Source organism: Aulonocara stuartgranti, assembly GCF_965226115.1.
Source record: "Aulonocara stuartgranti genome assembly, chromosome: 23".
In the NCBI taxonomy this organism is placed as follows: Eukaryota; Metazoa; Chordata; class Actinopteri; order Cichliformes; family Cichlidae; genus Aulonocara; species Aulonocara stuartgranti.
Genome location: NC_138958.1, coordinates 10,654,483 through 10,681,420, shown reverse-complemented (window position 1 = coordinate 10,681,420; position 26,938 = coordinate 10,654,483). Strand labels below are relative to the sequence as shown.

The following is a 26,938-nucleotide window of genomic DNA, read 5'->3' as shown; positions in this document are numbered from 1 at the left end:
GCTTCAGTTACCATGTACAGTTGCAGGAGTCACTAGACTTTTAACCACATTTTTTTCACCGTCCAAACATTTCCAGACTGATGGTAGTGTGATATCATTTCCTGTCTGTGCTCTTGGCCGTATCGCTGTGTGGCAACACTGAAATGTGTCTTTGAGCCCTGAAAACTGGAAAACCCAGCAGTGGAAAAAGATCCAGCTCATTTTGAAGGTTTTTCCACTGTCTGGTTTTTAAGAAGTCTTAATGCATCATTACCTCCGTAAACTTCAACCACAAACAGGAAGTAAAAGCTTACATTAAACCTCAAATGTGACTAAAGTAGCCGAGGTTGGAAGAGAAGCTTTGAAATCTGCTGGAAATTCTGTGACTTCAGAAAAGTTTTCACACCCTTATCTGAAAAGTAGGAAAATATGTTTTCCTTTTAGTTTCCCCAGCAGTGGGTGGCACAGTGGTTAGCACTGCTGCCTCACAGCAGGAGAAGCTCCTGGCCTCTTGGCCGGGGTTTCTGTGTGGTTAGGTTAACTGGTGATTCTAACCCCCTGACAAGAAGATGGATTTAAACGTAGGTTTAAACTAAAGGCAGACTGCTGGTGACTGTCAAACAGGCCTGAAATACATCTACAGTAATAACAGAGATGCTGGTGTGTAGATTAACAAAAAGAAACTTTATTTACAAAGTCTTTATGACAAACAGAATAAGTTAGAGACAGGAATGGGTGGAGCAACATGTCAGCACACCAAAAAACAAAAGTGCAATTAAGTGTTTTTTTTAAGGATGACTCGGAGCGACCATTGAATAGATTCAAACAGACTGTGACTGAAGATGAGGAGGGATTTCTTCACAGCAGGTCTGAATTTATTGCACTGATGGAGATGCCTAAACAGAGAGGGAGAAAATATCCTTTAATATTTGGTCATTCATAGAAGCCCCTCGATCAGGGACAACACTGATCAGATAAAAACAAAGATTTGGGAACAGTTCATCTTCCAACCATCAACCTCGGAGGCTGACTAAATGAAGCATCAAGAAACCCTACACACTGCGGAACATCAGTCATTTACTGACGTTTAAGACCTAAAAACTTACAGGCAGCGTCCAGGTGAGCTCACAGAGAGTGATGTGGCTTCCTGAAAGTCTCGTTGGTGATGGACAGACGGGTCAGACGGGCGCCGTAATAATCCACAATGTAGTTCGATCCGTCTGCTGGACCCACGATCTGCAGGAGAAACCAGAGAGAGGGAGGGAAATTAGAGCCAGGTTTTCAGAAAGCGGAGTTGTTGTTTCTGTGAGCTTCTAAAGCAGAGGTGGAGGTGATCGTGCTCAAAGCAGCTGAAGGCTGACGCTTTAACAAAGATGCTCAGCAGGAGGACAAGATTAATATTTGTGCGTTTGTGAGGATGGTTTGAGCCTCCATCAGCCAGAATCAGGTTTGGAGTTTGACTCTGGGTCCTCTTCTGTTTTTATTCATTGTCATATTCAGTGAGGATAAACGTAAAAGGGAATTTCATTTCCACGCTCGAAGAATGTCTGGAAAACCTGTCACATCAGAATCAGAAGATGTTATTTATTCCCAAGGGGCAATTAACAAACAACAGAGCAGCATAACGTTGAAGATAAGGACAATAAGAACAGGCAATAAGGGTGAAATAATAAATACACAGAATATACAGTTTTAAAATGACACAGTCTTAAAATTAAAGTGACTGAAAGGTGAATAAATAGCTGTAAGTGACTAAAAGTGAATAGTGTCTGTAGTATAAGAAGAGTGTAGGTTATTCTTATGGGTGTGGGAAATGGTCTTATCGGCTGGAGTTAAAAAGCAGAGTGGCTTTGGGGACAAAGGTGGCTCTCCTCGTCTCAGTCCTGCAGGAAATGCAGCGGAGGCGTCGCCCAGAGGGGAGCCATTGAAATGCGGGGTGAAGAATGTGAGAGGGGTCGTTGATGATTTTGGATGCCTGTCTGAGGGCCTGTTGGCTGAAAACCTGTGTTCTGACAGGCAGGCCAATGATTTTAGAGCACACTGATGCAGTGTGCTGCAGTCTGTTCTTGTTCTGAAGGCTGAGGGAATGGAACCAGCAGGTGATGGAGAAGGTCATGATGCTTTCCAGGAAGGCATAGTAAAAAGTCATCATGATGGGTGTGCTGACTCCAAAGGAGTTGAGTTTCCTAAGGAGGTATAGCCGTTGGTGGCACCTCCTAAGAATCTCCTCTGTGTTGGCAGAGAATTTCAGAAATAGAGTCCGGAACACACTTCCTAGTTGCCCTGCACAGTGCCTCAGAACTCGACTGCAATGTTGTCAGGGAGCTCCTCTCCCTGGTCCTCCTTAGGGCTCACACCACGTCCTCAGTCCTGAAGGTGAGTGGAGAGCTGCCAGGTTTGAGTGAGGATCTGGTCTCCTCAAGCTGGGCCATGTTGTCCGTCTCAAACCTGTAGAAAGTGTTGAGGTCGTCAGGGAGGGAAGGAGGGGTTGCTGCCCTCCACCTGGATGGTTCTGGGGGTGGTGACCGCAGTATTCACAGAGGCCATGGTTTTGGGGGCCTGCCAGGCTGAGTGGAGGTCCCCTGTGGTGAATTTGTTTTCAACTGTGTTTTTAATACTTCCGTTTAGCAGTTTTTATGGCCCTCTTGACCTCCTTTTTGTCCAGTGCAGAGCCGGTGAAGAAATTTTTTTATTAAGGATTTCCTTGAGTTCCTTGGTAATCCAGGGTTTGTTGTTGAGGTAGATGGAGACTGTTTTGAGGGGATAATGTTGTCAACACAGAAGGAGTTGTATGATGTCACCGTGTTGACTTATTTGTCAATGTCAGAAGGAGAAAGAAGGCTGTCCCAGTCAGTGGCTTCGAAACATCCTTGTAGGGTGAGGATACTTTCCTCTGTCCTCTTGATGACTGGGGTGTAAGCAGGAGCCAGCAGGATGTTTTAGCAGCAGCTTGAAGCAGCTAAAGCGCTAAATGACGTTCATCATCACTGAATTCTACTAACAGCATATTTTATCATCCACCAAATGTAATGAGCCTTGAATATTAATCACAGTTGTGGTCTGAATGGGGGCGGATACCTCCCAATGCCTAAAACTCCTAAAGGGCCGTTCGCTCTTCCTGTGTCTTAGTTGGGTGTGGGCGGGGTTAATAGCCACAGCCCGTTCAGCCCCCCCCGATGGATTTCCAGTCTATATTATCTAAAACGGTTCAGCAGGACAGGGAGATCTGTCCCTTCACCTTCTGCTTCATCCATCTGTCTCCGTGCTCTCAGAGTCCATTAGGACCTTCCGGAAGATTCATTCATTAAAGGGGCCTCGCCGAGCCACCAATGGATGGACGTAAATAATACCCAGAAAGCTGCTGCCTGCTTATTCATAAGGCCCCCACCACCACCCCACACAGACACACACACAGTGAAATGGAACAGAGGAATGCTTCATCACAGGCGTCACTGTTAACAACAGAGAAGAAGTGACAGCGGGCTCTAAATCGCTGCTCAGGTCCATCTGATCTTTTGCTACAGTTTGGGTGAGTTTGATCTTCAGCCTGCTGACCTCTGACCCCAGGAAACAAACACATGAGACCAACCAGATTCAACGTAAAGGGGACATTTTCAGCCATGGCGATGATGATGATAATGGTGATCAGCTAGCTGGTGCCGGTGCAGGATTTATGACTCACCTGCATGGCGATCAATATGAAGTCGATGAGTGTGCCAATCCCACAGAAACCAACAGTGCAGAACTTCAACAGTCCTGAGAGAGAGACAGTCTTCATTAAATAACAAATATAAAATATTCCCATGACTGAAACATGTTCATCTTGTTTTAAACATTTAGTCTGTTTTAAATGGACACTTGATGTTTTCTGATAATTCTTTTTAAAAATTATTTTGTGTTTTTGGATCATGTTTGAATCTTTTCCTGTCCGTCTGGGTTTTATTTTGTGTTGTGTGAATGGATCTCATTCCTGTTTAAACAGGCGAAACATTCCAGGTTTGTAATCAGGAGGACGCAGCAACTCTCAGGTCACATGACTCTCTCAGATCACATGCAGCAGCAACACAGCCCGCTGAAACAGTTTTTTAAATTTTAATTCAGATTTTATTGTACAGTTTGTGTCAGAGATCAGCTGGGGTGTAAAGCCACACCTGAGGACGCCGGACACGCCGGGTGCAAAAACCCTCCAGCTGTCACTGTACGTAAGCCTGTGTGCTGAAGTGTCCTGTGGGGGCACAGGGACTCTGCTGCTAATTTTACAGCAGAAAGTCTTCAGAGTGCAAAGGAGTGAGGATGCATTATTTACATGAAGGAGCTGAGACTCATCAGCCTGCAGCCTCCTGCTCTGGTGTTGGTTTCGCTCAGATGAAACGCAATGAAAACATGTCTGCGTGTGCTTTCTCAAACTTCTCAACTCCTCCTCTTGTATCTGGTCTTCCTGCGCTGAGTCAGTGTCTGAGATCATTGTCTGAATGTTACAGTACATAGTAGAGCAGGGCAATATGACCAAAAATATTTATCACAATATACATTTGAAATTTTGTGATAACGATATAACTGACGATATAATTGACACCAGACAAAATACTTTACAACTCCACAACTTTATTAGTGCAAAAAAACCCAACCCATCAATGTATTTTCGCTTAAACAAGCAGCTGTTTTTTTATGTGCATTAAAGTTATAGAAAAATTTTACAGTGCAAATGCAAATTCTTTGCTGACAGTTTAACCAAAAAGCATTTCCAGTGGAAATTGGCCGACATATCCTCAGTATAACCATGTATAATATCCACAAAACGTAAAAAGAGGTTTTACACACACAATACGGTAATATTATGTTGAAGCACCGTACGTATCACTCCGCGAGGCTCCTGCCTACGATAGCCGTAATGCTCCGACAATCCATCAAGCGGTGCGGCTTCGTAGCTTAGTAAAGTCGTACTGAAACATTTGACAGATTTTCGAGCGCCGTGTACATAAAATCGTTTCGAGGTCAGTAAACACAACCAGAATTCATACATAAGGCACACGGGATTATAAGGGGCACTGTCGATTTTCAGAAAAATCAAAGGATTGATTTTAAGTGTATTTTCCAAAAAACACGGTAATAACAACGGCCCGCTAGCATGCTCTACCAAAAGTAGTGCTTTGTTGTGTATGTGACGGATGAAAGCTAAACCAGTTCCACACCACTGAAGCTGCAGCATTTTTACAAACCAATTCTGGTTCATCCATTTCATTCAACGATCCGCTTTCCCCCTTCTCATTCTCCGTTGCCGCCAAGCTTTTTCCACCATGTGCATATGAAAACAAAGGCACTACGCATGCGCGTTTTACCCATATTCTACCACGATATTTCATTTTCTTATCGTTGCCCAACATTATACCGGTATTACCGTGAACTGTATGATATGGCCCAGCCCTAGTACATAGTATTCACTTTAATAAATACCTGCAGACATGAGAAAGCTGTAAATCTAAAGCGTGACTCTAAGGTGGTTTTTCCTTTTATTCAATTCTTTAAATTAAACCTGAAAGGCTGAACCTGAGGAATCACTGTCCAAATACTGACGCCTGACAGTACACCTGCTCAGCGACAGGTGTCACCTGACTGCACCCCCACCCACCACACACACCTGCTTTACTAAAACTAGATGAAGTGAGAGAGCTGGCCACCCAAACTACAGGCATCAAAATAAAAGCTGCAGGTGTCTGTGTGTGTGTGTGTGTGTGTGTGTGTGTGTGTGTGTGTGTGTGTGTGTGTGAGAGAGAGAGTACCCAGAGCAGGATATCCCAGGTAGAAGCGATCTGCTCCGAGCCAGCCCAGAAACAGAGACAATGCCACGGCCACTTTGTAGGAATAACCACTCCTGACAGGAAACACAGAGAGCATCAAACCACCTGAAGCTCACACACACACACACACCAAAATCTATAGAGGAGTGTGTGTGTGTTTGTGCTTGCACTGTGAATACTCACACATTTCTGCAGGGGATGGATTTGTTGAAGCCGACCTCGTCCCCGCTAAACCTGAACACCGTCCCGTTGGAGAGCCGACAGCTGATGTTTGGAGCTGGGAGGCATTCCACTGTGTGCACACGCGAGCACACACACACACACACACACTTGTTTAGATGCAGTTATGATCGTATTCGTGCCATTGAGCAGCTCCGCATGATTCACGATTCATAATAATCCTTCTTTGCCTGATCCCAGCTTCAGTGCAACCCCTCAGTTCATCCTGTCTGAAAAACTCTGCTCACTTTATACCCCGCCCCCAAAATAAAGTACAGTTTCTCTTGATTGGCTGACCTGTGGAAGCCTGCAGAAGAGGAGCTCTGCAACATCTTCAGTTTTAGAGTCTGTCTGTTTTTTAAGCCACCGCCCACAAACAGAAAAAAATCTAATCTGAAGTGAGACTCACCCCACGCCGTCATGTCCCTGCAGTTCTCTGGCTCCTGAGTGGATTCATCGATCTTTGGATCGTTGCATTTATACGTGAGCAGAGTAAAGGAAGGCAAACACACTTCAGTCGGAAAACATCTGCAGCCTGTTTCTACGTGACATGGCGTAGGCCGTGGTTTAGGGGCGGGGAAAAGAAGTCGATACAGCATCGTGTCAAGATACTGTATGGATACAAGGACCCCAAATATCGATACTTCATTAAATAAATGAAAATACTCTGGAATCCTACAAACAATCTCATGCACACCATCCTGAGATAACATTAGCTTCCTCACATGTACAATTAAATCAGCAACCTCTTGCCGACTGTACAGCTGTTTTCTCCGTACCTGGTGCTGACTGTGCGGCTGTTTTCTCTCACCCTGTGCAGGTGCCCACAGTTCGTAGGTGGTTCACTCACAATGATCACAGGTCATCTGACGGAAAGCAACATTTCTGCAAACACTCTGTCTTACTGCGGCCACTCGCCGAGACTGCTGAAGGTTTGCAAATAACTGCTTTATAAATGCAGATTGATTGCCATCATGTTCCCATCAGTTATCACGGAGCACAGATCGACTCTGGGCTGTACCCTGGTTATAATCCTCTAGCACAGGAAGGCTGCTGAGTGCAGATGTGATAATTAAATGTGAATTTCTGTCTATGGAGACAGCAACAGATGCATGATTTTCAAATTGTCACAAATCATACTTGTAATAAACTTTGGTGAATTATCAGAGACGGACTGCATTCAGTTGCAGACTAACTTCATCTTATGGCAACATTTACGGCAGGTTTTAGTGACAGTCTTGGCTTGGTTGACAATAACTGAACTTTATCTTACTGGGTAAAACAGACACTGATGAAGGACACGAAGGTTAAAAATCACAGTAATATCGTATCATTAGGTAGACTGACTGATGAAAACAGCAGAGTGCTGCACTGAGTAAACATTCTGTGTTTATGAAACAAGCTTATTCTCCTGATTCGGGTCTCTGAGCTCTCCTGACACAAGTGAACTGTTCGGTCTTCAGACTGAAGTTAAATATCCGTTCGTAACTGCAAAGACAACGGGAAGCTTGTCTTCCTTTGAAACTTTAATCTGACCACACTGAAAATATCGATCAGACTGAAAAACCCTTCAGGTCCCAAACATGCAAACACGCAGTGCTATTCTATGAGAGGAGAAACCCGCGTTAAGCCACGGACCCCCAAAAAACGTCCAAATGTAACGTTTTGATCTGAATGTCACAGAGAAGCTAGGCTAACGTTAGCCGTCCCGTGACCCCGGTAATGAGGCGTTAAAGCGCGGTAAACACGGACGGAAGGATATTGTCCGAGTCTCAGGTTCTGGCAGTTCTCCACCTCCTCGCTCAGGACCAGCTGCAGGTGCGAATAAACGCAGTAAAATAAGAGGCTGAGCGCCCCGGAGCGAACATACAGCAGCCGCCTCCGGGAGGACGCCATGATTCCCTCAATCACGTGACAGGGCGGTACCTTCATGGACTTGCAGCATGCTGGGAACTCAGAGCGATGTAGGACCAGGAAGGCTCGGCAAACCATTTATATTTATTATTTTGGTTTTATTTGTATCGTTTTCAAATCTAATCATTTTTAACCATAAGACATATATAACCTTTGTTCTTGTTATAAAATCAGCTCTTTAAATAAGCTTAAAATGCTGGCAGGTAAAACAGTTTCAACCTGCTTCATGTGTGTTATTTTCTCGTTTTAGTATGGATATTTTATCTCAGATGTAGAAATAATTTCTCTTCCTTATTGTGCTAAAATAATGAATGTGCTTTTAAACAGAATACGGAATAAAAAACAGTTAAACTAATGATAAGAAAACAAAATGATCCTTACATTATGCTTTTGCATCCTTAGACATCAGATTTCCTACCGCCATGAATGCGGCATTAAAGTGACGCTGGTGGCAGACTGGATCCAGTTTATGTGAGTTTCTTACCAGTTTGAAACTCTGAGAATCTACGTCTTTTTCTGGGGAAAGTGTCGCTTCTTGTGCGGACTGTTTCTCTGTTAGAGTGCGGACCGGAAGCGCAGTTTCTGCCGCAGTTAGCGGCTAAGGCTAGCGGAGTTGAGTTCTCGGTGAGGAGAAAGAAGAGGAGGAGAAGCTCCTTTAACTCTTTACTTTATTCTCATGATCTGAACTCAGACTTTGTACCTGTGTGTGTGTGCGTGTGAGTGAGAGAGAGAGAGAGGCGGTTAAAGTGCGGCTTTCACCTGTTGTAAACTTTGACGCACCTGCTCGCGCGCTCTGTGACGCTATGAGGTGAACCAAGGGCCAAACATGCAGGTTAAAATATGTACAGGTGAAAATACCGTCTGTCCGCCCCCTCCCCCTCCGACTCCGCTGCTCAGTTTCACTTCCTGATTTCTCAGGTGAGCTGACAGGTGAGTGCCTCAGACCCCCTCTGCGTCATGCTGTTTGGTTTCGGTGTTGGGGGTGTGTGGACCGTGTGTGAGTGTGAGAGAGAGAGAGCTAGACAATAGCTCGGCTCGGCTCTGACTGAGAAAATATTCCGTGCTGATATCGAGGCTCACCTGCCACACCTGGACACTCCGAGGACGGCCGTGTTAGCCACAGGTGGGAAGTACCTGAGTGCTTTCAGTACCACAGTGAAAGAAGGTGTGAAGTAACTCCTTAGGTATTAGGTACAAGTTTTTAGAAAGTAGAATGGTGAAAAGTACGGTGGCTCGGAGGGCACAGTGCACGGCAGGGCGAGAACGCGCAGGTAAGGTCAGAAACGTCACTTTGCGAAATGGAAACCAGTAAACACCGTCAGGTCAGGGCTACCGTTACCATGGTGACTCAAAGGGACTGTGTTAAAGTTGCGGTCACGTGATTGCGGGCACCTGCTGGGATGTCGGTGGTAGGTTCAGGGTGTGGTGCTGTGTCACACGATTCTCCGGTGCTCGTGACGGTTTTGGTGTTGATGGTACGTTCTCGGTTTCCGGTTCCCTGTCATAGTTTTCATCTTGTTTTTTCCTGTTTGGTGTCAAATTTCAGTGTTTACAGGCCTGTTTCATAAATCTGCTCTGTGTAGTATTTTCTTCACGCAGGGCTGGTTTTTGTGGTACTTCAGTTTGTAGTATTTGCTGTTTGTGGTATTTGCCTTTTGTGTTTGGAGTTCGTAGTTTGTTATCTTTACCATCTTTACTTTATCGTTTTCAGGGATTTTCAGCATCACTTTGGTTTTTGTCTTTTTGAGGTTGATGGGGTTAGTTACGGTTAGTTAAGGTTAGGTTAGGCTCATTAATACCAGTTGGTTGTCTCTCTGTGTTTGCCCTGGACAATCTGGCCAGCTGTACTCGCATGTTGCCCTATGGCAGCTGGGATAGGCTCCACCCCCTGTGACCCTGATTTGGATAAGCAGAAAGAAATGAGCAAGGTGTTTGATGGTGTTTCTGATATTATGTTTTTGGTGTTCTGTGTTGGGTCATATTTTGGCCAATTTTGGTGGGAGAAAAGGTGAGTGTGACTCACCTGAGACAGACAGTGCACGGGTGCTGACATGCATGTTTTCCTGTGACTTCATGCAGTGTTGTTGATGACAGAAAGAGCGGTCAGTATGAGTCGTGCTGTGAGGTGTCAGAGCACAAGTATCTCCACACTTGCTCGTATTTTAGTAGGCGTTTATCAGACTTGGTCCAGAGCTGAAGGAAATAAAGTTGTTCTCGGTTCTTCCTGGTTTAGGTTAGGTCCTCCAGAACAGAGGACGGTGAGAGCACAGCAGAGATGTTTGAAAATGTCCCGACAGGTAAGTCCTGACTATAACTCAAGAGAAACCATCCAATGATTCGCGTTTATCCGAGACCACGCTTCACAAGCTGTTTTTGTCCTCAGTGTCCTCGACGGAGCGTCAGCAGGTGCTGGCAGCTCTGGAGCGTCTGCAGGCCAAACTGGTGCAGCGGGAGGAGTGGACCCACAGCGAAACCCTGGGAAACCTGCGGGAGACGCTGCAGAGCCCGCTCTTTAACCACATCCTGACCCTTCAACACTCGATCAAGCAGCTCCGCAGCCAGGTGAGCCTCACTGAGCATGCTCCGTCATACAAAATAGAGTGGATAGGATCACTCTGATCCTGGCACAGATGTTTAAGGCTTACCGGTACTTCACCTGGACTGCAGGAGCCATAGCTCAGGTGAAGGAGTTCACACAAAACAAAAGAGCCTTAAATGATGACGTTTTATATTAACAGCTAGTTTATGGAATATTTCATTCACAAGAATTTTATTGTTTTTATCCACAACCATGTTTCCCTCACCTCCTTTCTCGTGATATGGAAGCTGTGCACTGTATGAAAGAAACAACCTCGTAACAAGAAGAAGAAAGAGGTTAGCTAGCAACAGGGAGCTAGCTGCAGCGACACACTTTGTTTGTTGTTTGTCTTCATGCTAGGGCTGCACGATTAATCGTTAGAAAATCGCGATCTCGATTCATACTTATGTGCGATCTCATTTCCAAATGACGACTTAAAAAAGAAAAGAAAAAAAGACGGCGACGATTGTACCGCATTTTGATCCGGGACGTAATCTGCATGAAAACAAGCGTTCACTCTTCCTGCTCAACAAATGACAAGGGCGGAGCCTTATACCATGTGATACAGAAGCTGTGCCGTGTGATGCTAAAGTTAGCAGGGAAAAAACAACGGCGAGCACGTCAGGGATGACGAGAAAGTGACAGGAGAAAATCCGTCCCGGTCAACCACCCAAACATCAATAACGGGAACCTTATACAGCGCTTCCCTATACACGTCGAACTCCCGCAGGCACAAAGAAATTACGGAGGCTATTACTTATCACCTGACCAAAGATATGGCTCCCATCAACACTGTGCAAAACGAGGGATTTAGGAAAATGATCAACACCCTAGACAAACGCTACACAGTGCCGTCCCGCAACTATTTTTCTATTGTTGCACTACCTGCTCTATACACGCAGCGTCGAGCAACGGTGGAGACGGAATTTCAAGCAGTACAACATTTTGCGGCAACAACAAAACGTGAGACATTTGTTGTTTTTATGTTCAGTTTCAATTGTTACGAAGTTGATGTGCAGTTAATATGTGCAATAAATATTTATATTGGAAAAGAAAATCGTGAGAGAATCGTGATCTCAATTCTAAGCCAAAAAATCGTGATTCTCATTTTATGCAAAATCGTGCAGCCCTACTTCATGCCTTTACTCCACTGAGCCTGACACAGGGCTGCAAACACGAACATACAGGTTTTTCATTTGTACAGGTTTTTTTTATGACTAACTATCATCTACTGTGATCGCCATTTTATTTTTTAAATCATAGCCTATTTTTTAAATGTATGTTTTGACTGGTTTCAGTCTGAAAAGCAGACTGTAAGACAGACCCAAAATACACACAATGTTTGTGCTCACAGTTCAGCTTTTATTGCCAAGTTTCACATGTACAGCTACACAGTCTCTGCTCAGAGTTGGTCTCGGCACGCATGCACTGGCCTCTCACTATAAAAAGAAGAGACTGTGATTAGTCCAGTCGCCACCACCTGTGGCCTCCCCAGGCACCACCCACTTGAGCTCGCTGCGCCTCCCCTGCAGCTGAGCCAGGGACCACACCGCCGCCACATGCACATTCTCATGTCCAGCAGGGGGCGACTTCTCGGGTTGTACAAAAAAAGCACTACGTATATAAGAATGAGTCCATGATGAATTTCAGGGCTGACTGAATCAAACATGAGGTCATTTTGGAGATTTTTGTGCTCTCAGAGTCACAGCAGGAGCAGGAAGTAGACAAGGGCGGGGCTATACTGTGATTGAAAAGTCACCTCTTAATGAGTGAGCAGACTCCCCGAATTTTTCAGTCAGGTATGTCAGGCAGATGATGCACTGCGAGATAAATCGGTCCTGAGAGCTGCTATAGAGCTGGAGATGAGCAGAAGATGTCCAGAAACACATGAACGGTCCTGATTAAACCAGAAAAGAACCTGAGTTCAAGTAAAACGTCAGAAATGGAACAAAAAGCTTTCAGTTAGGTTTACTTCAGTGGGTGTTTCTCATCACATGTTCTCCATCTATCTGTGTGAGTGTTTCCCATCAGATCTGACAAGTGTAGCCCCGCCCAGGTGTTGACAGCCTATGGGTATCAGTCCTGTGCTGCCTCCCGCCCACCGCTGTGACCCGGGCCGTCGAATCCTCTCTGCATCGCCATCTGTATTCAGCTCGCGCCTGCGCTGACGTGAGCTTTACAATAAACAATCTGCAGGCCAAATTAAGATAATGGCAATAACCCGCGGCGGGCTTCATATTCTAAGTGCTGCGAAGGTCAGAGCGAGTCTATGAATGCACCGATGGAAGCCGGCGGAGGGTATATGAAGCGGGGACTTCTCCCTTTATTTCTGGCCCTCCCTCCCCAGCGTGCTGCAGATCTATCAGGCTTTAATATCTGGTGTCTCGGTTTGAGTAACGGCCTTGTCGAGGTGGTATTGATGAAATGGCTCGGGATCCTGCTCTGTCAGCCCGGTCTAAATAAGCCGCAGACTGATAAGTTTCCACAATGTGAGTGTAAAGGTCATTAATACATTACCTGTTCAGAGAGAGCGCCTGCAGAGGAATCTATTGATTTTAGTTTTTTCCTCTCTCCTCCCCACTTACCCCCGGCCTCGCCGCGTCTTTTTCTTTTTTTCTTTTTTTTTCTGCGTCCTTGCACATAAGGGCGCCTCCCATCTCTCTCCCAGTCTGCCTCTTCATCACAGTGAAGTTTGTGGCCAAAGTTCAAAAGTATGTGGACGGTTTCTTTATGCCCGCGCACACAGTCAGTCAGCGGAGCCTGGTTCACATTCATATGTTTGAGTCTAAACACTGGACATCTGTGTCCAGCACGATCCCTGATGTCACTTCTGTTCACACCTGAGACAAACAGGAAAGCAGCAGGTGTTTAGTTCAGACTTGACATGCGTCAGTCTGACATTAGCTGATTGGCTCGTTTGGAGAACGGATGTATTAATTGGGCCACAGATTGAAGCTGTTCAGGGTTTTCCTGCACTTGTGCAGGCTCACTGCATTAACAGAAGCCTGTTTAAGTTTGATGAATACAAGTTTTTATTTATTTATTTCTAATCTCTGCTTAAAAAAAAAGTATTTATCAGAGGCCAAAAGAAAAAACCTGGTTTTTATTGTCAGTAGAACTGACTGGCTTCTCAGACTACTGATCGAAACAAAAACCAGTAGTTAGTTATTTGTGACAGCATCCAGTCCTCACGTACAGTGAGACCAGCGTGCCGTTGCTGATGAAGACAAGTAAAGCCGTTAGCAGTGACAATCAGGGCGCCCGCTCTGGGATGTCTCCAGGTCTGGACTCAAACCTGTGACATCTGGAGCAGATCCACTAGAAACGTTTGAGTTTTAACAACTTCTTCACCATCTTTGCAGTTTAGCATCCGTCAGGTCTTTGGATCAAACGCGCTTATGTCATCGTATGGATCTAAAAATGGGAAAAAATGCACCAAAGTTGCGTCTTAAATTCTGCATCTCTTGAAGGGTTTAGGGTGACAGGTTTAGGTTGGGGCTTCAAAAGAATGTTTGTGTATTTCTTGGGATGCTACACACGTGTACCAAACCTCATATATGTACATTTCAGCAAGTCTGACTCTACAAATATGTGAGGATGTTCTCGCCTCAGATGTGACGATGGCGACCTGTCTTGTAGCTCTGATGAAATTTGATTTTATTTTCTGTGGTTTGAGCTTTGGAAATGTGGCGGCCCTGTTAGAGATTCAATTTTTACTCTGATAGTGAAAATAATCAGGTGATATAATCTAGAATGATCACTGTGCAGTAACCTCTGCCTTCAGTCTCTGTGGACTCGCAGGACGTGCGACGTCTTTGACAGGACAGAAAAGTCTCTCACTTCTCTATCAGCACTCAGCTATGATTGGAAGATCTGATGTATTGATTAACCTCTCCTCTCCCTGTAGCTAAGCGCCATGCCTCCAAACACCAGCAGCGATTTCAGTTTCTCCAAAAAAGGTCAACTGATCATGAGCGTCGATCCAGTCGGTGGCCCGGCCTCACCCACGCTATCCGCGACCTCCTCCATCCTCACCAATGGCTCGTTTCCGCCCAAACATCAGACTCCGCCCACACCTGACCTCCAGAAGTGGATTCTTGATGCTGCCAAGGTGGGTGGAGCCAAGACGCTCACACACAATCTCACAAATGAACTCAACATGATATCAAACCGCTCAACTGATTGTGTGTCTGTGTCTCTGGTTGTGTGTGTGTGTGTGTGTGTGTGTGTGTGTGTGTGTGCACGCACACACTTGCGTGCAGGGACGTCTCACTGACGTGGTCAGATTGACTCGTCCTCTGACTGGTGGTCTGGGCTTCAGTGTGGTCGGTCTGAATCCAACAGGAAGCAGTAGCCGCGGCGTCTTCATCAAACACGTCCAGCCCGGAGGAATCGCTCACAGGTTCAGTGACGCGTGTTTAGTTTGTTCCTATCAGTGAGCAGCAGGTCACCACACCACGCTACACCCATTAATGCAGCAATAAAGCGTCATGTTAAACTTTTATTTTGAAAATATTGGAGCAGAACTGCTATGTGCCATTCCACTTCCTGTTATTCCCATCATACAGCAAGGGGAGCTTTCATCTGGTTTTGTGTGATCGGAGTCGGCCTGTGTACGACAAACATGACGAAAATTAATAGAAAAAATGTTTGAAACATTAAATTTACATGTGTGTGATGTGTGGCTGAATCAGCTGGTGTTACCTGACACAGCGTCTGGCTGTCCAACATGAGCCTGCCAGCATTGCTCAGATGATGTCATGCGACCATCATGTGTGGCTGACATGTTTTGGTAGTTAGAAGTGATTGGGTGCAGACTTTAAAGGCAAAGGCAGTGAAGTTTGCCTTTAAAGTAAGTATGCACCGCTCCAACGGATGTGGTGCTGTGTCTGCAGGGATGGGCGTCTGCAGGAGCGGGACCAGATCCTAGTGATAAACGGCAGTCCTCTGGAGCCGGGCATCAGCCAACAGCACGCGCTCTCCCTCCTGCAGCAGCCTGGAGAGACGGTGGAGCTGGTGGTGGCCAGAGGCCGCCCACCTGACGCATCGTTGCCGCCCACAACACCAATCAACCCGGTAAGGAAACTGTGGCATTTATTCAAAGGTTTAAAAGAGACTGGACTTCTGACGTTCTGTGTCTGGGGCTCTGACGATGTTACAGAGGTGGTTTTCATGTTTTGGCTGATTGTGAGCAGCACAGACTGAATCACAAATGCAGACATTGTTGTTTCCCGTACTCTGATTTATTTGTGGACACGCAGATCTAATGCTCTGTAGAAATGACTTCAGTCGAATTATCGTAAACTATAGCTGACTCCTGACGACAACTCAAGGATTTTCCCATGATGTTTAAATGCTTCAGAAAATAGGGATGCACCAATTGGACGGATTGGCGTCTGCATTTTCGTTCCCTCACAGGGAGCAGGATGGGCTCACACATCAAAGGAGTTTCTCATTTAAACACAAACTACGCTCAGGATGGAAAACTCACATGTCTCGCTTCTGCACTTGTCCAGGGTCAGACTTGTTTGGAAGCTTTTAATAATTAACAGGAGAAAATAACACGAGAGTGAATGATTACAGGAAAGACTCTCACATTGAGCTAAAGGAGACAAAAAATGTATTGATATATGGATTATAATTATACCACCTGCGGCTTTCAAAGCTTGGATGTATTTTTTATCATATCAGGTGTGTGCAGAGTTTAAATGGAGCCTGATGTTGTCATCAGTGTAAAGAGGAGTTCCTGTTGTTTGTGTAACTCCAGAACAGAGGCTGAGCTGTTGTATGGAAGCTGGAAAAGTCACCAGCAAACTGCGCGACCTCATGGTCTGCAGGAATATAAACACCTCCTGTTCATGTGCGAGTCTGCAGACTCGCCGTTTCTCGCATCCTGACGTCTGAAAGCTGCTCCATGAAGCTCTCTGGCTAAACGATCCAGAGCAGCAATACAGACAGAATTCTGAGACCACAAACCTGGAAGGGACGGCATTTCTGATCCAGGTGTGCGCTTTAAATAAGATCCAGTAAAACGAGCACAGATGGAACTGCGCACACAGTAAAACTTTACTGTCAGCTGTTTGAAGCAAACTCCAAAACAAGTCGTGAAATCAAGAGTTTACTCCAAAACGATGTCAGCAGCTTTAAAAAACCCGAACTCAGAGGATGTTCCAACATCAGGGCGACACAAAACCAGACGTCAGCGTTTTTGATTTTTATCGCTCCATATGAAACACGCATACACAGACACAAAGAGACACACACAAACAGGTGTGCACAAACAGCGAGCTGTCACTCATAACTGGAGGTCACTTTGGGACCATGCCTGTGGATCGGAGTGACACTTCCTGTCTGTGGCAAGCTGACTTTGACTCGGTTGATTTTTTGACCTTAAAGCTGAAAGGAAATCGAGTTAGTGCTCCACCTGCAGCTTCGCTCCTGACAATATGTGTTTAAGTCTGAGTGGAGGCGCGATCGATGAATGTCGACATGGCGGGAGGTGAAGATTGGCAGTGAGGTGGGAGGGAGGGGCCAGAGAAAAATGAGATGATGACGCAGCTATGAATGCCTGCCTTTTTACTCTCTGGACCATGATAAAAGGTCAGAGATCAAACTGTAGGTGACGTTGCACTTGCAGATGGATTTATTTCATGGGTGAAGCTCGCGGCTCCTCGCACTTTGTGTCTGAGTGTCAGAAACATCTCATTTGTTATTTATTGTCTTTTAAAGGTCTTCGTCACAGTCACGTGATGGAGCAGCTCACACGTTTACCTGGAGCTTCAGGTGCCCTCGACTTACTGCATCTTCTCCTGAAGACTGGGGGGCAGGGGTTAGGGTTCAAACTGCTGGCTTCCTATAGCGGAGGCGTTGCTGTTCAGACTTTATATTCATTTTCTAGGATGTTCAGCTAATTGGCCTCAGATCAGTACCTGCAGGTACCTGGGTGATCTGGGGTCATCACATGACCCTTTCAGGTTGTTCTCAGTCTGCCATCTGTAAGAAGTTAGGGTCCACTAGAGCAGCGGTCCCCAACCCCCGGGCCTCGGACCGGTACCGGTCCGTGAGTCGTTTGGTACCGGGCCGCGAGAGTTGAGGCTCAGGTGTGAAATGTGTGGCTTTCAGGGTTTTTATCAGTTTTCAGTAGGGCTGAACGATTATGGAAAATAATCTAATTGCGATTTTTTTGCCCCAATATTGCGATTGCGATATGCGATTATTTTTTAAGGTCTTTGTCTTCTGTATTATTAAACAAAGACAAGCAATACATCATATAGTATGGCCAATACTATATTACATTAATTTTAAACTGTTCTTTCCTGGAAGACAGACCTCTGTTATGATGACATGAGGTGATGCATGAATTGATGACTGACATTTTTATTTAACTTCTTCAATCACAACAGTATATTTGAACATACACAATAGTTTATTTTTAGCTTACAAACATCTGAGCATAAAGTGCTGACAAGGAACCCTGGTGTAAACATTAAAATGAAAGTCAGTACAATGTGCAGATTGCAGAAATATACATAAAAAAAATCAGTGGCTTTACCACACTCAGTTTTTCGACATCTGTGAACTACTAGACAGTCATTCAATTAAAAAATAATATTAAATAAATAAAACTAATAAATAAAAAATACACACATCTTACTGATCTCTGCAGTCAGTAACATTACACATAAAGTGCAAACATAATAGCAATTGTATAAACACACACACACACGCCTTTAAAATTTAAAGGCGTGAAATTGGACGGTCTAGTTCTGATTAGCGTCACCGCTGTCTCGGTGGAGTTTAATAAACTCGGCCGTCTGCTTCTTGCTATCTAAAATATAACCAGACACTGGTGTAAATTCTCGACTGTCTCATACTTCTGTTTAATAAGTTTTCTGTTTGACGTTTAGTCAGCTGTGTGAAAACCAAGGAGGAACCCACCCGGGGGATTAATAAAGTTTTATTTTATCTAATCTAATAACTTTAATCTCAGCCAAACCGATTTACTCACGAACAAACAAAACACTGAAAAAAGCCCAACAATAACATTTTTAGGTTGTCTAAGTGACTTATATATTACGTTTAACGCGAGCAGCGAAACTCCGCGGTGATCTGAAAATGATGTGCCGGGAGTTGTGCCGTTCTCGGCCGCATCAGTAACCCTCGAGCTCCCGGCTAGCTGTCGAGCTGGTGGGTAGCAGACGCCTCTGAAAACGTCGAAGCACTTTTGCAAATATGGGATATCTTGATAAACCGAGCAGATATTTGATGTTTACACAACTACTTTCTCGCCTGAAAATATGTTAAAAGTTTATTTTGTGACCCAGAAAGATTAGTATGAGTAATTTTAAAACTTAGTAGCGGCCGCCATTGCTGGAAACGGGAGTTTGGCTGGGCCGCGCTATGAATTCTGGGATATGGTAGTAATTTGGACAGCCTTCGGCACGTCGCTGTGACGTAATCGGTCTACAAATGCGGCCTCAGGAGGATGCAGCCCATGAATTTGGACATGTCCAGAGTATAATCGCAGCCTTAGAAAATTGCACTTGATCATGTCGCGATATTATCGCAAATGCGATATATCGTTCAGCCCTAGTTTTCAGCGTTATTTTGTTATAGTTTTTATCGTTAACTCGGTTTTCCTGGGTCTTTTCACGTGTGTTATGAATAAATCTTCTTTTTTCGGTACCGGTACTAGTTTTATTTTGTTGTATTTATCCGCGACACCTTAAAGGCCGGTCCATGAAAATATTGTCGGGCATAAACTGGTCTGTGGTGCAAAAAAGGTTGGGGACCGCTGCACTAGAGCACCTCTGGCTGCAGTGTCCTCGCCTGTCAGGATTTCTCTGTGTGATCTGCTCCAGTACAGCAGACTGAACGTTAGCTCAGGCTCAAAGCTACGCACTGATCTGCTCCTGGAGCCAGAAGAGCTCATAAAGTTCCCTGGAATAGGTTCAGCTGCAGGAATGGAGAGAGTCATCCGTTTGTCCAGAATCAGAACTCCTCATCTGTCCATCCGTGCTAGACACAGGACAGAGGAGTGGCTTCGATAATGATCAGTGAGTGTGTTCAGGGATTATTGTGTTGCCGGAGGAGCAGCTGTGCATTAGAAACATGAAGTGAGAGCTGGCTCAGATTCATTCATTCGGGAACAAACCAGGATAACTAGCACCTGAGAGCAGTTGTGTTTTTTTCCACGAGATCACCCAGGTCTGGTCTTAAGGTGTGAGTCTCACCTGCCAGCAAAACCCGGTGTGTGGATGTGACGGAGGGTCATGGTGATTGTTGTATTTTGCCGGCAGCCAACGCCTCACTGCTCCACAGATCAGTTTTTCTCTCTTTTGATGGTGAAGCCCAGAGAGTTCCCAGAGAAGTTTAGCAACTTCCTGTGGGTAACTTCTGCTGAAGTTAGGCTCGGCCAGTCTTAAAGGCCCTTCCAGGTTTCTTTAACTGCACAATCTGTTATTTTTTTTTTTTATCCCTGTGCTTTCTGCTTTTCAACAGTTTTAGCACAGCCATAAATTACCACTGAACTCCTGAGTGCGTTCGCCGTCACGGTGTCCTAATCGATGGTGGGATAATACTCACTAAATAGACAGAAGCAGTAAAAGCTGCGTGACTGGCTGATTTATGGCGTTCTTTATGGCAGGCTTTATAGTGCAGAATTTCCTGGCGGTGGCGGACGGATTCCAGCAGAAATGAGTTTTGACGCCAGTGCAGCACGTCGCCTGTGATGGCAGGTCAGAGACACCTGAAGCTGCCCAGCAGAGCTCACTAACTGATGGTTAGCCGGGCCAGGAGAACGGCCTTAAAGCCCAGTGCAGCGCTGTGTTTTTATGCCCACAGCTCCATTAAACGTGACCTCAATAGAAGCAGCACATGAATAAAACAAAAGCGGGCATCCGAGGCCCTCAGCATGGCTCGGATCCAGCAAAGCGTGAGGAGGAGGGTACCAAACAAGGGGGACAGTGTAATTCTGCGTGATAATGACCCGACAATAGAGCGGAGCAGAGTGATTACAGCTCGGGCTAACCTGTGCTCCGCGCCTCGCATTAACAGTCCGGCCCCACTCGGTCCGACACCTCGTTTTTCTTCCTGAAATCTTCTCGGCTTATTTAAATGTCAGAGTTCGCACACGTTTTAACGTCCTCCTGTACTCAGCTCAGTAACCGTGTGAGAGCAGAGTGAGGAGGAGGCTTTTAATAGTTTTTATTTATCACTTAACTTCAGCCAGAGTGCAGCAGAGATGAAAGAGACGCTTAAATCAGATCAGTGTTTGCTGTGAGCACAGAGGCCCTGAAACCCTCAGGCTCTCAGGTAAAAGTGAAGGTGTTTCTGCTCCTCTCAGAGTGTGCAGCAGGTCCTCTGCATCAGGATTAAACTAACTTTACCACACCCTGCTCAGTGCCCAGGAGGAGGCGGCATCAGGGGTCCAGAAAGGTTGGAGATGTTTGACAGTCAGTGGGAACCTGAGAAGCTCAGTCTGATGCCGGCTGTCACGTCTCATCAGATGGGGTTGAAACACTGAGGTACCTCAAAGCATCAGGATGTCTCATTATAACTAAAAGGTGCAGAAAAAGGTCTAAGGGTGGAGGAATGCTGTGAGGAACATAAGAGAGCTTCATTAAAACCACATCGTCTCCTGAACACAGAGCGTCCAACACATCGAGCTTTATCTCCAGCGTCCTGGGACCAGCTGAGGAGGAGGAGGTCGGTTTCATTATACTGAGGAAGGCCTCGTCTATCAGATGGAAACTGTAATAAGAGTGCAGCCACTTCATAAATGCTGCCCGTGCGTGTTAGCAGCAGCCTCTGCAGCCTCTCATTGATCAGTAGCTGCTATCAGGCAGGAGGAAGTGCTCTCAGCTGGTAATTACCTGCTTCACTCTAATGACCTTTCACCTTGGGACAGATAACCAGGCGGCGGCTTGGCTGCAGACTGAGAAACATGAAGATAAACTCACGGAGCTGCTTTTAAAAGATGCAGCTGCAGCTTTGAGAGGGCTGATCGGGTCAAATCACTCTGCCCGCACTGCAGCTTCAGAAGAATGACATCTGTTAACTCAGGGCTGCAGTTTTATTTTCAGCTGTCACTGAAATTCCTGAAAAACTACCAGCTGATGGACGACGAGCAAAAGATGAACCGTAGACGTTTGGTGTGGACGAGCTGGAGGAGCACAGCACTCATGGTATAACTTTGATCAACAAGCTGCAATGAGAACATGGTTTTCTTTTTACTGTAACATTAAACTTGAACAGAAATATGGCTGTCCTCTCTTTAGGCAGAACACATAAATGTTAACATCAGCGTGTGATGTGGGTCCTCTGTGCCCGACGGGATCCACCCACATTGCCACAGAGTCAGTCTGTCACTGACAAAATGTTGCTGTGCATGTCAACACCAGTGTTTATTCTGGCAGGGCGGGGAACCACTTCTAGATCATGAACCAGGAACCTCTTCTAGATCTGGAACCAGTGGAAAAGTCTTGTGATGGCAAAGTAAAACCTGCAGTTCAAAGAGGGCGGAAGAAAAATGTGCACAGTCTAAAATAATAATCTTTATTTATAAATGTAGTTTGAGTAGAAAGTAAACACAGTAAAAACATTCTCTTTTTTCACTGATTATTAATTTGATCTGGTCTTTTTGATTTGTTTGTAAAAGAAGCTTTGATACACTAGAGCTTCTAGTTAAATAAAGTTTAAAGCAGGACTCGTGTATATTGATGCTTTAGCTTTGTCTGCTGACTGGTTCTGGTTCTGAGGATCTCGATGAACTTTCTGTGCTCCGCTCAGTAACCCCGTGTCTGTGCTGCAGGATCAGTGGGACCACGTGGAGGAGATCGAGCTGGTCAATGATGGATCTGGTCTTGGTTTCGGCATCGTGGGCGGGAAGACGTCCGGAGTGGTGGTCAGGACGCTGATACGAAACGGTGTGGCCGACAGGGTGAGTTTAGACTTTAAAATATAAGAAATACATCTGTGTGAAGAGAATCACTGGGATTGTTAAAGCTCAGAGCTGGTCTTCAGCCTCATGTTCTGGGAGTCTGTGTGTAATCACACTGCGTGCTCTCATGAGCGTTAAATCCCAACGGCGAGAAATGTCAGAGCGCTGAAGCTTATGTTTACGACCAGTTTTACCCCAGAGTAGACCGAATACTGGGGTGTGTTGATCTCATCTGTGTGCTTTCCACCAATCAGGATGGGCGCCTCCGCACAGGTGACCACATCCTTCGAATCGGGGCAACACCTACCAGCGGCCTCACCAGCGACCAGGTAGTCCAGGTGCTGCAGGGGTGCGGGAGCCGCGTGAACATGCTCATCGCCAGAGACCCCCAAGGTCAACAAGCAGCAGCACCTCCTCCCCCACCACCTCCTGTCTCTGCCCCCGTTTCCTCTTTACCACCCCAAACCCCCAAGCTGCCTCCCCAGAACCCGCCCCAGCGCCGTTTCAGCAAGGCGGTGAGTTCATACGAACTTACAAGCACATGGTGACTCTGAGCCAAAACATGTAAGCTCACTGTGTGTGTGTGTGTGTGTGTGTGTGTGTGTGTGTGTGTGTGTGTTTGGTTTCAGCCCAATCTGGAAGGATACGAGATCCATGAGGTTACTCTCTCCAAGATGGAAGGACAGAGCCTCGGCATCTCCATCGTTGGCTACAACCCTCTGACCAGCCAAGGTGAGAGAGAAATCACTGTGCTGTCCCAGAAGGACGTCACACATCACACGGAGCTCTGTCACATGAGGCTCTCTGACCGTCAGCCTTCAGTCCAAGTCTAGACCAACTGAAACTTTCAAAACTTTTACTATGAAATCTTCTTTCAGTTGTTTGTGTGTGAATATTTGTGGTGGATTTGAATCCAGGACTTTCCTGCTGTGAGGTAATAGCACTAACTCTCTCTCTCTGTTTGTCTCTCACTCCATTCAGATGCAGTCGGTGTGTTTGTCAAACACGTGGTTCCCGGCAGCGCAGCGGATCAGAGTGGGAACATCCAAGTCCAAGACCGACTGATCGCTGTAAGAAAGCTACTGTTTTATTATAAGTGAACCCGGTTTGTGTTCTGCTGTGCTGTGGGGGTGCTTCAGGAGGATGGGTTTCTGACCACAGTGAGCGCTTGGTTTGCTTTGCCAGCAGTCAGTTATTCATGTTGGGCACGTGTTGGATTTTGAACCATTTCTGTTCTTGATCTTTAAAGACAGAGTTTGTGGGAGGTATCGGGTTTGGCGGTCTCAGCTTGGGGTCTCTGTTTGTGACTCCCAACTTGCTGTGGGTCGGGGAGTTTAAGTATTTAGATTGCACGCTTAGTTCTAAGAAGAGTTTGAAAAAGACGAGTGCTTAGATTTAGCACTCAACGAGCGTCTGTTCTCGTCAGACATGAATGTTTTTGGTAAGTACATAGAAAACTGAAGGGTCACTGGGTCTTGTTGAAGAATGAGGGGAGGTGGGGGAGGAGAATGACAGACTGGTGGTGTCAGCAGTGATGGTGATGTTGTGGAGATGAATGCTGGGCGTATAGGTGAAGCTGTTGATTTACTGGGTGGTCTACATTCGTGCACTCATCCACGGCTGTGAGCGCCGCATCCACACGGAAAGAATGAAGCTGAGGATACGAGCAGCAGGAATGAGCTCCTTCTTGTTTGGGCTTCAGGGGGCAGGTGTGCATGGATGGATTCTTGCACGGATGAAGCGTGAGCCAAAGTAAAACATGACCTTGAGTAAATGTTTGCCGGATAAGTTTCCTGCCATGCCGCATATGGTGGCTGGTTATTGATTAGTTATGTGATGCTATAAAAGGTTGTAATTGTTGAAGTTGCACAGCTCCTCTGAGGAAAGTGGTTCTGGAGGCTTCTGCAGAAAAACTGAGGCACATTCAGGCTAATAAAAATCAAAAATCTTTCATTGTTTGAGCCGTCTGCCACTTCCCTGGTTCCCCATCATTTCAGCTGATTCTTGAATGTGGTCTGGATCGGCTTCGGTTTGGTCGGTTGCACTCATGTTATCTTGTTCTTTCTCCTCCTCTGTCTGTCTGTCACAGCTGGACGGCGTCAGTCTGCACGGTCTGACCAACCAGGAGGTTCAGGAGGTGATGAAGCAGACGGGTCAGACTGTCATTCTCACTCTGGTCAGGAAGAAAGTCAGAGCTCTGGAGAGATCGTTGGATAAAGGTAGATAAATGTTTTAATCCAGTTTTGTCTGCCAGTCTGTGTTTCCTGAGTACTGTCCTGTGCGATTAAATGATGGCGTCAGTACTTTGACCGCACTCTGGTTAAGTCTGTGTGCGTCACAGTGGTTGTCTGATTCTGTGGGAGGGTGTAGGTCAGGGGACCCACAGAGTCCTTAAATGAGCACCTTGACTGTGCACAGAGCCGGCGACAGCGTCCCGTTAGACACCGGCCTGCAGATCACGCTGACTCGGCACACAACGAGGAGGCGGAAATTGAAGCCCGAGTACGCTTCTGTGAGAACGATAAACTGACTTTTGACGTCACCGGGATGTGTGCGGGGCTGGACACAGCTCTGACTGCATGGTGCTGAAACAGTAATGTGCTCCAGCGGGAGAAGTTAACTCTGTGCTAAACTTATCGCAGCTTTTCTTCCTCCCTCCTATGCCTCTATCCTCTCACCCAGATTAAGATGACAAATTTGTTTACAACTCGGTGTAATTTCCCCAAACTCTGCTGCAGGAGGCTGCGATTTGTCCTTCACGCCGTCCACAGAGATTAATTTGCCCGCTTCTGGGTCATTTTTTTGTCTTGCGGTCGGCCAGCGGCCCGCACTGGTCAGCCTCCAGGTCGGAGAGAAGCAGGTGATTTTTTAAAAAAGAGGAGGAGTGCGAGGCTCTTATCTCCTCCAGACGTCTTTTCATTTCATTACCGAGGAAGCACAGAGGAGGAAATCGGCTCAGGTTTTAACTCGTTATAATCTGGTTGTTTCTATGGCTCTCTTATCTGCTCTGAGTTATGAAGAGAGTCCGACGGGAAAGTGAGCTTAAATAAATACTCATCAGTCAGGAGGTCAAAGGTCAGAGTGAGCTGAGGGCTCCTGGGTGATCTGCTCTGTGTTTAGATAGATGGACTTACAGGACCACTGTCAGCATCCCACAGAGATTCGATGAATAAATTACAGACAACAAAACTCTGAAAGACTTTCAGATAAATACAAAATTCTATTAAACGGCACATTTATTCATTTAGGGGCAGCACGGTGGTTAGCACTGTTGCTGCACAGCAAAAAGGTCCTGAATTCAATTCCACCATCCGGCTGGCGTCTTTCTGTGTGGAGTTTGCATGTTCTCCCCATGTTTGCATGGGTTCCCTCCGGGTACTCCGGCTTCCTCCCACCGTCCAAAGACATGCAGCTTGTGGAGATAGGTTAATTGATTAATCCAAATTGCCCATAGGTGTGAATGTGAGTGCGAATGGTTGTCTGTCTCTATGTGTTAGCCCTTTGACAGACTGGTGATCTGTCCAGGGTGTACCCCGCCCCTTGCCCTATGACAGTTGGGATAGGCTCCAGCACCCCCCGCAACCCTGAAAAGGATAAGTGGAAGCAAATGGATGGATGGATTTATTCATTTACTCCATCCACCTATCAGAGAGGCCACGACCTTAAACCTTAAATTATCCACAATGATCAAACAGTTTTTTTTATCACACTGTAAACATGTTTATTTGTGCTGTGATGTTTAAAAATGGGGATCTATGGGGACTGACTCACTGCTGGGGCCTCAGCTTCAGTTCTGTGATTGGTTGATGCTTCTGTGCCGTCAATAGACACCCACCCCCAGACCTGATCCACAGTCCTTATTGAGGCCTCTCTCAGCCACGCTGGTACCAGCTCAGTGCTGTCAGTGCTCCTAAAATCTCATGTTTATCAGTGACATCAGTCACATCTTTGTCCTAAAATAACAAATTCTTACTTCGTGTGTGTGTGCGTGCGTGCGTGTGTGTGTGTGTGCGTGCGTGCGTGCGTGTGTGTGTGCGTGTGCGTGTGTGTCTGTCAGTGGAGAGAGAGCCTTCTCGAGTTTCTCTCAGGAGGTCATCGGAGGTCAAAGCTCACTTGTCTGGGTTTGGATCCACGATGTTGAAGCAGGAATCAACAGACCTAAACTCAGCACAGCTAAACAGGGGTGAGAGACACACACACATACACACGGTTGTGCTTGTCATTCAATCATGAAGCAGCAGATCTATGTGGTCTTCAGGGACAAATGTCTCCGGTCTGTCAGGACTAAAGACCCAAAAAAACCGGGGGGCTTGAAGACCCTAGGGGTTTCTTGATGAAAGTGCAAGAAATTGATAATGAAAGCTGAAGAAAGGAATGATGGAGGTGAAAGTGCAGAAAAACAGATTTAATGTTAGACGACCTTTGCCTGACAGACCTACATCATCATCACCTTCCTCCAGGTGGAGATTGATTTTATTAACACTTCACGTCTGTTTGCATGTTCCGTGG

The 26,938-nt window shown here is 46.0% G+C and overlaps 2 protein-coding genes across 14 annotated transcripts in view; one reads left to right on the top strand and one right to left on the bottom strand.

Annotated features, from left to right (window-relative positions):
- patj (PATJ crumbs cell polarity complex component) overlaps window positions 1-26,938 on the top strand; it is a 101,883-nt gene that overhangs the window by 6,866 nt on the left and 68,079 nt on the right. For 3 of the 13 annotated variants that reach the window (XM_082524225.1, XM_082524226.1, XM_082524220.1), the window contains exons 1-12: window positions 9,242-9,385; window positions 10,144-10,207; window positions 10,294-10,472; window positions 14,396-14,599; window positions 14,751-14,890; window positions 15,384-15,564; window positions 22,301-22,429; window positions 22,684-22,944; window positions 23,059-23,161; window positions 23,411-23,499; window positions 24,519-24,648; window positions 26,487-26,612. In XM_082524225.1, the coding sequence (XP_082380351.1) occupies window positions 9,311-9,385; window positions 10,144-10,207; window positions 10,294-10,472; window positions 14,396-14,599; window positions 14,751-14,890; window positions 15,384-15,564; window positions 22,301-22,429; window positions 22,684-22,944; window positions 23,059-23,161; window positions 23,411-23,499; window positions 24,519-24,648; window positions 26,487-26,612 (1,681 nt within the window). In that variant the 5' untranslated portion in view covers window positions 9,242-9,310. The other 10 variants (XM_082524228.1, XM_082524229.1, XM_082524227.1 and 7 more) reach the window with 10 other exon arrangements.
- tm2d1 (TM2 domain containing 1) lies at window positions 643-7,942 on the bottom strand. The gene is made up of 7 exons (XM_082524263.1): window positions 7,759-7,942; window positions 6,406-6,479; window positions 5,961-6,069; window positions 5,760-5,851; window positions 3,662-3,735; window positions 1,086-1,215; window positions 643-875 (listed from the first exon to the last, which is right to left on the bottom strand). The coding sequence occupies exons 1-6, from the start codon at window positions 7,926-7,928 to the stop codon at window positions 1,105-1,107; spliced, it is 630 nt and encodes a 209-aa protein (XP_082380389.1). The 5' UTR covers window positions 7,929-7,942; the 3' UTR covers window positions 643-875; window positions 1,086-1,104.

Excerpts from the sequence above, each read along its gene's own strand:
- tm2d1 (XM_082524263.1), bottom strand. The coding sequence starts at position 7,928 with ATGAAGGTACCGCCCTGTCACGTGATTGAGGGAATCATGGCGTCCTCC. Across the intron at positions 6,070-6,405 it reads CAGGGACATGACGGCGTGGG|TGGAATGCCTCCCAGCTCCA; the intron begins GTGAGTCTCACT and ends GTGTGCACACAG. Across the intron at positions 3,736-5,759 it reads CCTGGGATATCCTGCTCTGG|GACTGTTGAAGTTCTGCACT; the intron begins GTACTCTCTCTC and ends TCTCTCTCTCAG.